General features: G+C 43.8%; 1 protein-coding gene across 22 annotated transcripts in view; it reads left to right on the top strand.

The window, feature by feature from the left end:
* Positions 1–13,696, top strand: part of ADAT1 (adenosine deaminase tRNA specific 1) — a 44,635-nt gene that overhangs the window by 18,956 nt on the left and 11,983 nt on the right. For 10 of the 22 annotated variants that reach the window (XR_013375546.1, XR_013375545.1, XM_077890660.1 and 7 more), the window contains one exon: positions 13,179–13,364. The exons of 1 other annotated variant lie outside the window; for it this stretch is intronic. Coding sequence is in view for 19 of the 21 variants with exons in the window: in XM_077890660.1 (XP_077746786.1) it covers positions 13,179–13,364 (186 nt within the window). In the remaining 2 variants the exon portion in view is untranslated. 11 more of the 22 variants (XM_077890671.1, XM_077890749.1, XM_077890746.1 and 8 more) reach the window with 10 other exon arrangements.

Below are 13,696 nucleotides of genomic sequence, written 5' to 3'. Positions count from 1 at the left end.
AAATATTGTAAATCAACTATACATCAGTTAAAATAAAAATCATGGCTGGGTGGCTCGGTTGAGCAGCCAACTCTTGATTTCGGCTCAGGTCATGATCTCAGGTTCCTGGGATTGAGCCGTTTGGCCATGTGGGCATGCACACATGTGTGTACTCTCTCCCTCTCTCTTTCTCTCTCAAATAATTAAATAAACCCTGTTTTAAAAAATCACCTTATTGGAGGTTGGCTGCCACAATGCTGTATTAAGTAATTTATTTTATTTCATTTTCTGGTCACTGCTGTTACAATCAGTTGTTTTGTTTTTCCTTGTTGCAGTTAATGTTTGTATCCAATAGCCTTGTTAACTCTTAATATTCTCCTAGTTTATCTGGGAATTCTAATGTAAACAGTCTTTTGCAAATAGTATTTCCTTTTTAATCCTTCATTCCTTTTATTTATTTGTTTGTTTTTCTTTACTTCCTGTCCTAGCTAGAACTGACAATATCACAGTCATCAACAAATAATGATTTTGGTTTTTGGGTTTTAATCCTTACTCCTTTTATTTCTTGTCTTACTGGCCAGAGCCTTCTGTGTAACATTGGATAAAAGCAGTGCCTTTGTCTTACTCTTGATTTTAAGGATGGGAATTTGCTGCAGGTTTTTATAGATCCCCTTTTATGGATATAAATACTATCTTTCCTAGTCCTCGTTTGCTAAAAGGTTTTAAATCATTCTGTGGATGTTGAATTCTAAGAAATAAGAAATGCTTCTCTGCATATTTTTTTTCATCATTGTATTACATTTCTCCTTCAATCCATTAACAAGAAAAGTTTCATTAGTTTTTTGGCTTTGTGTTTTGTTTTGTTTTGAAGATTTATTTATTTATTCGTGAGAGACTCAGAGACATAGGCAGAGGGAGAAGCAGGCTCCGTGTAAGGAGCCTGATGTGGGACTCGATCCCAGGACTCCAAGATCATGCCCTGAGCCAAAGGCGGATGCTCAACCACTGAGCCACCCAGGCATCTGTTTTATTTATTTATTTTTAATTTAAAGGAACTTTATATTCCCAAGTGCTAGCCACCACTCAAGCTCATTTAAGGCCCAGGGAGAGTGCTGTTTGAGGGCTCAGGACCCCTCATGAAGTAGCCTGGGTGCCAGCCGGGGGAGGGAACTTCTTGACAGACTGTACACTTCCCTGTTTCACATATCTCAGTTTGGCCAGGATGTCCAAGCTGATGGTACAGTCTGTGAGGATGGGGAAGGCTGTGGTATGTAAAGATGAGACTGTACTTTGTTGGCACACACGCTTCCCTTTTCTGAATTGGCTCATGCACTGTGTATGGGAGGGAAGGAAGGAGGCACATGCAGTTCACATCCTAGCAGCATGGATGGGCAAAACTGGAGAGGCCCACGTGGGCTTGCAAGACACTCATGTCCTTCACTGTTCCAAACGATGGCCTGCACAAAGCTTCATGTTAGAAGCAAAGGATTGGCCTCAGGGGCCTAAAGTGCCCATGGGACTGTCCCGTGCATGTCCAAGTGGACTTTATGAGCGTAGTTCACACAGGGAGTGACACTCAAGTCTGAAACTGTTTCAGTGTTTTTTAAGCAGTACTACCCACAGGGCCAGCTGCCTTGAGAAGAGGTAGTCCGGGAGTTCAGTATTCCCACCTCTATCTTGACCCCATTTGAGCCTGTCACCTTGATGATTTAATTGCTGATGACACTTCTTAAGATGAGGTTCATTTTTTTCCTCACCCCAATTCAGGCCTTGGTGTTCTTCACGTGAAGAACAGGTGAAAATAGGGGAGCTCTGTGCTTTCAAACCTAAGAAAGCTACTGTGCGAAGCCAGTGTCTCATAGGGGCCTGCCACGTGTTAAACACAAAATAAATCTTCTTCGTCTTCTTTTTCCAAACAGATCCCGAATCAGCAAAGTGGAACTCTTTAGATCATTTCAGAAACTGCTAAGCAGTATTTCAGAGGACAAGTGGCCAGACTCCCTCAGGTGATGCTGTTGACCCATGTTTTTCTCATAATTAGGAAGATTAGTGGTTTAATTCTGGCTTACAAATGTCAGGAAGCTTTGGCAGGAGTCTGTGAGCACTTCATTACCGCTTGTGCACTCCTCTCTCCCCAGGGTCCTGATTGCAAACTCAGATCCGAAGTGTGCAGGATGGGTGGGTTAGTGGTACAAAGTTAAGAAGACTGGAGGGAAATCAGGGCTTGGCCTGTTCCAGGCTCTTCTTTCACCACCCTCTGAATGGAGAGCAAGGCAGACATGTGAGTGTTTGGGGAGCAGTAGAGTCTGTTAGGAATGCCACTCTCTTTTCTCTTTTGTTCACATCAGTGGTTGTGAGCTGCAGCCTAAGGATTGAAATTGCTCCCAAATAGGAATGCAGAGAGCTATAAAACTGCTGCAGGGGCAGGTGGGCGAGGGCAGTTCAGACATTAACTACCCGTGGTTAGTGCCGTCACTTCATACGCACCAGACGCAAGCCACCCACACTTCTGACCACTGACTACAAATTCAGGGGTCCCTGCTGCCCCCTTAGGTTCGGAAATTCACGGGGATAACTCACAAGTTCAGGAAAGCACTATACTTAAAAAAGTATAGTAAAGTAGAAAATAGAAAGTAATGACTTTATATCATAAAGAATGTAAATCAGGACCAGCTAAAAGAAGAGACACATAGAGCAAGGTCTGAGAGGTTCCCAAACACAATGCATCTGTGTCCTCAAGATGTGTCACCCTCTCAGCACACCACTGTGTGTCCCCAGCCAGAAGGGGGACCCAAGCTTCAGTGTCCAGAGTTTTCTTTGTGGTTTTATTATGTCAGCCTGCTTGAACCGTTGGCCATGTGGCATGACTAAACCCATTGTCCGTCTCTGGAGGCCAGAGTGATAGCACAGACTACACTCTGCTCTATGGTTAATCTCCCTGGCATGGCCAGCCCTGTCCTGATATATCCAGGGCCCACCAGAAGCCACCTCGTTGCGTGGAAGCTCAGGTGTGATTAGAGGGGTCCACCGTGCAGAACAAGGACATTCCTGCCCCCAGGGAAAATACGAGGGTTTGGAGGTTCCCTTCCAGGAACTGGCAACAAGACCAGCCAAAGTCTTTATCATACAGCAGTGGGGAAGTGAAGGCATTACTAGAACCATCTATGTCAAGAGGCAGCTGCTTGTTAGCACCACCATGCGCACTGCAGTCAGTAATGATGTCCTGCAGTCACTTTGCTCATTTTTTGTCAGACAAATGAATCAAACTGACAGTGGGGGGCGGGGGGGTGGTCCATAGATTTTGTATGTCAGTGAAAACAAATCTAAACCAAGGTCAGGGGAGACTTTATTTAAAGGAATCATGGCAGTAAGAGTAAGAGAGTAAAGGAATCACAGCAGCAGGATTGGCGCCAAAGCAAGGACACTGCAGCCCTAACAGTTTGTCAGCCTCTAGGGCCCACGGGAAGGAGCAGTGAGCAAGGCTAGAAAGAACCAGGAGGAGGAGGGCATGGGATCTGCAGTTAGCGTGATGGGACAGCCAGACAGGAAATATCTTTTCTGGAGATCAGTGGATTCTCGGGGGTTGGGGATGAGGGCTGTTAAGGCGTCACCCCACATTTTGATGCCGGCTCAGGGTGCAGTGGGTCAAAGTTCAGGGCCTAGGAGAAGGACAGAAGCATAACTAATGCTGGTCAAGGAAGCAAGAATTCTGTTGAGATTGGCATGTGGGTACAAACAGTTCAGCTCATCATTGAGACAGAAGAGAATGGGAGTTTGGAGGGTCCATCATGGGTAGACCTAGGGCACATCCATGAGTCTTATCTGAGTGTTATAGCGAGAGGGACTGCTTTGAAGGAAACCATTTCCCAGAACACTTTAAACCAAAAGTAGATAGTTATTCTTGTTTTATCTGATTTCACTAGGACCAGACAAGACTAGCATTGTTCATTCTCACCTGCTTTCATCCATGCTGCTTTCTAGTGAATTTCCTACGACAGAGAAAGAGCTGCTATAGGAAAACATACCCAAATCCTCCTGTCCGTAGGTCTCTGGTTAGAAAGCTGTCCAGCTGACTGCTCAGTTGGCCACCATGTCGAGCCGATCATTGAGTATCTGTGTGCTTGCTGATGTGTGTGCATTAGGGTACAGAAGCTTGAGACGTACCACGAGTACAAGGAGGCCGCATCTGCTTATCAGGAAGCCTGGAGTGTGCTCCGGAAGCAGGCCTTTGGATCCTGGATCAGAAACCCTTCAGATTATCACCAGTTTAAATAAGAAGGGCAGACTACAGAAAGCTTACTGGTAGCAGAGTAGTTTCTAGCATCCAGACTGGACTGTTTATTCCTTTGTGCCAGACAAGCCTTAGCCTTTCTTGTGGCTGAGTCAGGAAAATCAAAGTCTGCCATCTACCAGAGCAGCATATCTCTTCTTTGTAACGTCGACAGGATTCTGGAGCACGGAACAATCCATACTTGACTGAAATCCCTCTCTGCTAAAATGGCAGCTCGCTGATGACCTTGGCATCTGTCCTAAGTTGTATGTTACTGCTTCTCTAAAATATGGAATAAGAATTTGGAATATGATGCTTTAAAAGTACTCTGCAGTGGCTCCATTTTGCATGTTCCTACGTTGATTTGGCAAGTATTTATTGGGCTGAGATGATGTTCAAATCTCTGCAAGTTTTAGAGCTTCCTTTCACATTGTGGACAGGTTTATATATCCATCCGTTCTTCCTCGGGAGAGCCACCCTTTCCGGCTCTATCCATGGGACTTGGTTGAAGCAAACCTTGCTCTGTGGCTGTGGGTCTGTGAGCCAGCCCTGTAGAGTCCCAGAACTACTGCGAGAGCCAGCAAGGAAGATTCTCTCTCCTCTCACACCAGGAACTGTAAGGGCCACATAACCATAGGACTGCCTGTGGCTGCCTTTGCTGCCACACATTGAGAATGAAGGCAATAAAGAAGGAAACTGAAATCCACTCGTGTGACCTTGTTTGGATGCCAGTGCCCACCCACCCTGGACTGCGTGTATGTGAGATAAATTTGTATTGTTGTTTTGGTCAAGCCTGTTTGAGTAGATTTTCTGTGGCTTTCAACTGAAAGAGTTCTGTGTAAAGGCCAGAAGTCTGTACAGCAAATCAGCAGACCTAGCAACCAGTCCTGTTTTAATCAACATCGAATGTCTAACTCTCAGCCTCTCCACACCTTAAATTATTGACGGAAAGAGTAGTTCTCCATGTTGGGATTATTCCAGGTTCTTCTCAAAGTTCTTCAGCATTTTTGTATAGCTTTTTTAAAAGAAGATTTTATTTTTTTTAATTTTTTATTTAAATTCAGTGTAGTTAGCATATACTGTATTATTCGTTTCAGAGGTAGAATTTAGCGATTCAGCAGTTGCATATAACACCCAATGCTCATTACATCACATGCTCTCCTTAATGCCCATCCCCCAATGCCCCTCCTTAAGATTTTTTTTTAACGATTTTATTTATTTATTAGAGCAAGAGAGAGAGCAGGGGCAGAGGGAGAAGGAGAAGCAGAGTCCCTGCTGAGTGATTTCAGGCTTAAACCCAGTACCCTGAGACCATGACCTGAGCCAGAGGCAGACGCTTAACCACCTGAACCACTCAGGCGCCCTTAAAATTTTATTTTTAAGTACTCTGCACCCAGCATGCGGCTCAAACTTAACGACCCAAGATCAAGAGTCGCACGCTCCACTAACTAAGCCAGCCAGGCACCTCGTCATTTTTGTGTAGCTTTAAATGTTTTTTTTAATAACAGCTTTATTGGAATATAATTTACATTCCACAAAATTTACCCACTTAAAGTATACAACTTAGTGGCTTTTAGTATATCCACAGAGCTGTACAACTTCACCACAATCAATTTTAGAACATTTTTTTGTTCTAAATATGGTGGGGAGGGGACACATCAACCCAGCATGGTACCCATTTGCAGCCACTCCCTCTTGTCCCTCAACCCCAGCCCTAGGGCAGCCGGTAGTCTACTTTCTCTCTCTAGAGATTTGTCTATTCTGAACATTTCACATAAACGGAATCATATAATATGTGGTTTTTTGTGACTGGCTTCTTTCACTGAATATAATGTTTTCAAGATTCATGATGTTATAGCGTGAATCAGTAGCACAAATCAGTACTATATTCCTTTCTATGAAATAAAAATAACATTCAGTTGTATGGATGTACCACATCTTATTTATCTAGTCATCAGTTGATGGGCACTTGGGTGGTTTCCACTGTTTGGCTTTTGTGAATAGTGCCGTTATGAACATTCCTGTACCAGTTTGTGTGCAAACATATGTTCTTAATTTTTTTTTTTAATGACAGAAGTGATACATATTTGTCCTAACAAATTATCCTTGAATTTTTTTTTACATAAGAAGTCTTTTTAGGTGGGGATGCCCAGATGGCTCAGCAGTTGAGTGTCTGCCTTCAGCCCAGGGCGTGATCCTGGAGTCCTGGGATTGAGTCCCACATTGGGCTTCCTGCATGGAACTTGCTTCTCCCTCTGCCTGTGTCTCTGCCTCTCTCTCTCTTTCTCTGTGTCTCTCTCATGAATAAATAAAGTCTTTTTTTAAAAAGTCTTTTTAGGTAGCAGGAAAGAAAGGCAAAAGTATCACTCTCTGGAGGCCAGGCCTTCCCATATGCTGCTTTAATCAGGGAGATTCTTTGACCCCAAATTCTAGCAATTAGGGTAACAACTAGCAGGAGCTTTTTAGTCCACAGAAGATTATGCATCTCTCTCTCTCTCTCAAGAGATGCTATTTAAAGGGTAAAGATTTGTATGAGAATGTAAGGAGGTAATATCTTTTTATTCCAAATTTTATGGTAAATTCGTCAAATCAATACAAACAATGTAAAAACCACCCCTACATTTAGACTTCAAAGCAAAAACTGGGAAAACCCTGAAGGCTTCAGACAAAAGGCAATTTCAGGCTCTGTCTGTTTTCTCAAGACCTAAAAGTGGTGCTTAGACATCCAACTTCCTACATTTTACTTCAGTCTTTCATAAAACCCTTAAATCTCTTATAAAACCCTTATAATCTCACCTGTGCCTTAAAATTACATTTTAAAATACTGGCAGGTTCTTTCACACATTTTATTAGATCATGTGTTTTTACTTGTGTTTCTTAACCCATATTTAACCTATATTTGACTGATAACCATTTCTGATTTTTAAGTTCATTTTTTTTTTCTAACCCTTTTAAAACATGTAGAAAACTTTAAATGGACACAAAAAATAGAACAATGCAGCGGACCCCCACATACACATCCCCAGGACGTAACAGCCACCGGCCTTATGCTGCTGTTACCTAATCTATTCTCCCCTGCCCCTCTCCTGGGGCTTTCTTGGAACTTTCTTTTCTTTTCTTTAAAGATTTTATTTATTTATGTGAGATAGTGTATGTGAACAAGCAGGGCAGAGGGACAGAAGCAGAGTCCCCACTGAACAGGAAGCCCAACACGAGGCTCCATCCCAGGACCCTGGAATCATGACCTGAGCCAAAGGCAGATGCTTAACCAACTGAGCCACCCAGGAGCCCCCCTTCTTGGAGCTTTCTAAAGCCAACACTAACCATTGTATTTCATCCAATAAAATGAACAGGAGTTCCTTAATATCTAATATGTATTCTGTGTTTGCTTTTCCCCTGTTGTTTCAAAAATATCTTTTGGCTACTGATTAGTTCAAATTAGAACCCACCCAAAAAATTCCACACGATGCACGTAATTTATACGTCTTTGGTTTCACTAAATCTGTAACAGTTCACTTCCTTCTTAAGTTTGACAGATGGGTCATTTGTCCTGTGGAAAAGCTCACATGCTACGTCTGGCTACCTGTTCCCTCCCAGTGCTGTTTAACAGGTTCCTCTGTCCCCACATTTCCTTCAGATTTGCAGTTCCACATAGAGGCTTCATCAGATTCAGGTTCAGCTGATTTGACATGAACACTTCTTAGTTGATTCTGCATACTTCTTTTGCGTAATATGAAGAGGAACATCTGGTTGTCCCACTCAGTGAGCAGTGGATTTAGTGGCATCAGCCTTTCTATTCCATCATGAAGTTCCCTATTGTCCTTTCACCTAATGGTTTTAGCAGCTGTGTCAGGGATCCCCAAGACCACCCTCCGGTTTGATGGTTCACAGAATATACTCCCAGAATGCAGCAAAGCTGTTGTAATTACTGTTTATTTCAGTGAAAGGGTACAGACTAAAGTTGGCAAAGAGAAAAGGCATACAGGCTAAGTCCAGGAGAAAACAGGTTCAAGAGTCCACTTGTCCTCCTTGCATTAACCATGTGCTCCAGATGCTTTGACATCTGGGGCCTTGCTTACCCTGGAGAGACTGCCCGTAGGAGGCTAGCAAACTCCTAGGAATAGTTCAAACCACGCACTCCAGAGTCATGCCCCAGCCACCTACTGTATGGGGCTCTCGTGCTCTGGGCTACTCTCCACCTGCCCTCATCACCCCGAGACCAGGTACTGAAAACCAGGGACAGCCCTTGTACCTCAGAGACCACAGAAATGAGTCAAACTATCCCATCCCAAGTGTGCCAACCCTTCTGTCCCATCCCTCCTCCTTTACAGTAACGCCTCCTGACCAACCTTGGTGCTTGCTTCTCCATAAGAAGGAAGGGCTCCTTCTGGCCTCCCAAGTCCTCTCCTACAAAAAACTCCCTGCCAGTGGACTTGCACACATTTGGTTCTCCCAGCAATGATGTGTGACAGTCCAGGCAGAGTGTTGCCTGCTTGAGCTGTGGGTGCTGCTGACATGCTGCATGCACAGGACATGCCCCCCATAACAAAGTATTGTCTGGCCCAAAATGTCAGTGGTGCTGAGGTTGAGAAACCCTAATCTAGTGTTTTCAAGTCACTTGAGGGGCACCTGGGTGGCTCAGTTGGTTAAGCATCTGCCTTTTGCTCAGGCCATGATCTTGGGGTCCTGGGATGGAGCCTTATGTCAGGCTCCCTGCTCAGCGGGAGCCTACTTCTTCCTCTCCCTCTCTGCAAGCACACACTCTCTCTCCAAATAAATAAAATCTTTTAAAATAAATAAATCACTTGAAATCGTTCCTCTTTGAGTTATCGCTCCAAATCTATACACAGTTAACTTTGTTTCATTTTGCTTTTCTTTTGGCGGGGGAGAAGGGAGAGTGTGGCTTTTCAAAAAATTATGTAAAATATTTATATGATTCCAAAATTAAAACTAGTAAAAAATAAGGGGAGCAAAACAAGCTACATTCACAGAGGTCTCCCATCCTCCTCCTCCCCTGTGTTTGTCCCTTGGCCCAGCACTGACTAACCATTTTTATTAGTTGTTAGTGGACATTTCATTTTCTTTTTGAAATGCTTTGTATTTTTGCCAGGATATCTTTTGGATAGATTCTTAGAAGTGGGATTTGCTGGGTCAATGGGTAAATGAACATACAGTTTTTCTTTATTGAAATCCATCTTCAAGTGTCTGTTTCTAAATACAGCGAGCACAAAAAATAAAAAGCAGGACAGCATTAGTACATTCCATTTCTATAAAAAAGAAGAGTGAGAACTTTCTGTGTTTTACTTGTATATGCCAAACTATCTCTGACTGGATGCAAGAAACCACTGATGCAGGGCCCACGGGGTGGGCAGGGGAATGCCTGGGGCCACGAGTGGGAGGGAGACTTTGCATTGAATCCCCCGTATATTTTGTTATTTTAAAATTTTGAACCGTGCTAACATCGTGCCTATTTTAGAAATTTCAAAAATGGGGGACACCTGGGTGGCTCAGTGGTTGAGCATCTGCTTTCTGCTGAGAGCATGATCCCAGGGTCCCAGGATTGAGCCCCACATTGGGCTCCCTGCGGGGGGCCTGCTTTTCCCTCTACCTATGTCTCTGCCTTTCTCTGTGTCTCTCGTGAATAAATAAAAATTTTTTTTTAATTTTCAAAAATGGAAAAACATCTCTGTATTTCAAAACTGTCAAAACCCCAGAAAATACTCAGAAGTGACATTGTATAGGGAAGAGGGACTCCCCGACATATTTTAGGCAGCTCTGCTTATAATTCCACAGAATCGTCTAGCAAAACATCTTCTGAAATTTGGCTCTTGATGGACATCTACACTTCCAGCCTTGTTTTTGTTCATTCACAAGTGAATTCTAACATTACATCTATGCGTGCATAATTTTTGTCTTTTTAAATGAATTTTGAATTTTTTCAAAAATCTTGAATTTTTAAATGTGGCTTGATTTAAATCATTGTGTGTATATATATTCCATGCAGTCATTCCTGCCTGAGAGCATGGGCTAGATGCCGTGTTTCATGGAGTTTGCCAGTGCCAAACATTAGCTCACTGTCTAGGGAAACGAAGCTACTATGGAGAAAATGACCCGCCCTGGCTGCCAGCACTCTGCTTGGAAGAGAAGCAGGCCTTGTCTCACTTGGTCGTGTCTGTGGCTGGTGGAAAGCTGCCTCCACCTGGACCTTGGCAGAATGTGTTGGCTTTGAGACCAGCTTCTGAGCAAGCTTTAGCCAGAATTTTCCAGTTTCTAAAACCCGGTTCCTTTGCAAGCTAGTTAAGTGGCTTAGGACAACGTTACATTTTCAATTACCACTGTCCTCTTGTGATGCTGTGTGGGGAGGCCAGATGAGCTGGGGAGAGGAGGCCCAGCACAGCAGGAAGGTTATGGAACTAGGCAACGGCTTCTTAGTAGAAAGATGGAGCATATGTGCTCGCTTGCAAGGGCTCAGGCAGTTCTTCCCATAAATACAAAGGCAGCTATCTTGAAGGAGGGGTGAGACACAGAGCCAAGAAAGATGCTTTTGAAGAAAACTTTATTTCCCAGAAAGAAGCATTCTTTTTGTACCATGTGCTGGGGAATCATAGTTGGCCATCATATCTCATAAACGTGAATCCCTTTAAAGCCAAATGTGTCTGTACTGGGGTTAAGACTGACTTCTTGGAAGGCTATCTAGATGCATCCAGAACAAATTTAAGTAGTGCTTGCAGTCCAAAAAAGGGGAGAAAAATTTGCAGAGACACACTTCAGGGCTGCAGGCAAAGTTACATGCGTTCAATTTTTTATTCTTAAAACTGAGGCCCCAAGGGCAGCCCTGGTGGCCCAGCAGTTTAGCTCCGCCTTCGGCCCGGGTGCCAGGGCGTGATCCTGGAGACCCTGGATCGAGTGCTGTGTTGGGCAACCTGCATGGAGCCTGCTTCTCCCTCTGCCTGTCTCTCTCTCTCTCTGTGTCATGAATAAAATAAAATCTTTAAAAAACAACAAAAAAGGCCCCAAAACTAATCCAGGGGGATAGAGATCAGAGTGGTTGTTGCCTGGTGGAGGACAGTAGGGGATGGGGATCAGGGTTTAGTGGAAAAAAGCCTAAAGGGACTTTTTAGAATTATGGAAATACTCTTGTTTTGATTGAAGTGTTGATTACATGGGTGTGAGCACTTGTCAAAATTTAAGCTCTACACTGAAGACCTGTGCTTTTTATTGTAATTATACCTCAACTTAAAAATGCAAAAAACAAACCCCTAGTCCTATTATTTGGTTTAATAGAATAAACTTCAATCAGGATATTCAAGTAATTATATTTTAGTACCAACTCTGCAACTGCTTCCTATGTGAATGTGGGAGAAATATTTTTCTGACTTCTAACCTCTCAACCTGTTCTACCAAATCAGGTCCCAGCAATTAGGATGCTCGGGTTTTCAACTATAAGGTAGGATTTTTCATAAAAGTTTTTTTTTTTTTAAGATTTTATTTATTCATGAGAGACACACACACAGAGGCAGAGACACAGGCAGAGGGAGAAGCAGGCTCCCTGCACGGAGCCCAGTCTGGGACTCAATTCCAGGACCCCAGGATCACGACCTGAGCCGAAGGCAGATGCTCAACCACTGAACCACCCAGGCGTCTGTCTCATAAAAGTTCTTAATTGGGTAAATGATGCAAAGAGAAATTTTCTCTAAGACACTGAGTCCATTGACACTTTGAAATACAGATGGCCTCAGTCACGTTGGTGGCAAGAAAGGGCTGGAAATAATTCTTGTCTTTGCCTGGTAACTTGGGTTCTGAATTTGGGTGTGGATTTTTTGGTCCCTTATACTAATGAGCCAGCAGGCGTAGGAACCAGCTTTTAGCACTAAGCGTGTTCAGCGCTGAGTTTCAATTTCCAAATTCAGCAAAGTGTCTTAATAGGAAAAAGGCAAAGACAGAGCGTCACTCCACGTGGGGACCCGGGCTGCCAAATGTTGGTCTCAAGCACATGTTCCCTGAACTTGGGCTTGGCTCCAAGAAGAGAAGAGCTCACAATGGAAACAGTGATGGCTGTTTGCTCAGGCAGCCAGGAGAATGAAAAGTGCATTGAAACCCAGCAGTGTCTCCACGGGGAGAGGTTCGGTGGGCCCCTTAGTGGTGAAACCAACCTGTCAACAGAGTGGGATTACAGAGCCCGTTCCCAGCATCTTCAGTTCAACAAGACCTTTCTGTGCAGCCCCAAGAAATCTCAGAGAAGTTGTACTTTGGCCACTGCAAGCTTTGCTCAACAATAGGTGTACTCTCAATCCAGTTCACCCCGTCTTGGTTAAATTAGATTCTGTTGAGAGAAAAGAGCTCTTCTTGCAGTATATTCCCTCATCCCCGTCAAGATTTCACCCAATTCCTTTTTTTATTGCTACTACTTATGGCCTATTTTGACTTCCAGTGAGTATACCTTTTCAGCTGTTTTGTTTTTTTTTTTAAGATTTTATTTATTTATTCATGAGAGAGAGAGAGAGAGAGGGGGGGGCAGTGACACAGGCAGAGGGAGAAGCAGGCTCCATGCAGGGAGCCCGACGTGGGGACTCGATCCTGGGTCTCCAGGATCAGGCCCTGGGCCAGAGGCAGGCGCTCAACTGCTGAGCCACTCAGGCATCCCCAGCTGGTTCTTTTTTTTTCTTTTCTTTTCTTTTCTTTTCTTTTCTTTTCTTTTCTTTTCTTTTCTTTTCTTTTCTTTTCTTTTTTCTTTTCTTTTCTTTTCTTCATATATATATTTTTTAGAGTAATCTCTAAGACCAACATGGGGCTTGAACTCGCAACCCCAATTTCAAGAGACCCATGTTCCCCCGACAGAGCCAGCCAGGTGCCCCTCAGCTGGTATTTTCATGCCTTACTTTTTGTTCTTCGTTTATCCAGTGCCATTATAAAACACCCTCTGTCCTAGCTCATCCGTAGCTGCCAGGGCGAGACAGCAGCTGGCAGTGGGAGAAACAAGGTTCCAGGGCCGTATAGTGGCAGCAGTCTCCGCCCACCCTGGATGCCAGGATCCACTTGCCTTTGCTGACATGGGCAGATCAGACCATCCAGCCCACCTCTTTGCCTCCCTTGTGAAAGAGGAAGGCCAACATGGGTGAGTATTTTGCTTGCTTACACTTTAGAGGAATTCTGTTCTAAAATAAAAGGGTGGTGCTTAAACTATGGTGTGGTGGTTGCAAACCCGAGTATTTCCAGGAGTAGGAAATTTAAAGAAAGTAGTCAGAGTGAACTGAGAAGTGTATTCCTTGTCCAGTGAAGAACCATTATTTTGTTCCAGCTGATTGTTGTCAGGTCTTAATAATTTTTTCAGAAGCCAGAAAGGTAGATTTTTACATCTGTGTCTCAGGGCCGCATAGAGACATGGGTCTTCAGTTCGAATCCTGGTCTAGCAGAACAAGGATCGATTCTGGCCGCAGGGCTGAGTCA

The sequence above is a fragment of the Canis aureus genome, chromosome 3, assembly GCF_053574225.1.
Source record: "Canis aureus isolate CA01 chromosome 3, VMU_Caureus_v.1.0, whole genome shotgun sequence".
Lineage (NCBI taxonomy): Eukaryota > Metazoa > Chordata > Mammalia > Carnivora > Canidae > Canis > Canis aureus.
This window is presented reverse-complemented; position numbering and strand designations above follow the sequence as displayed.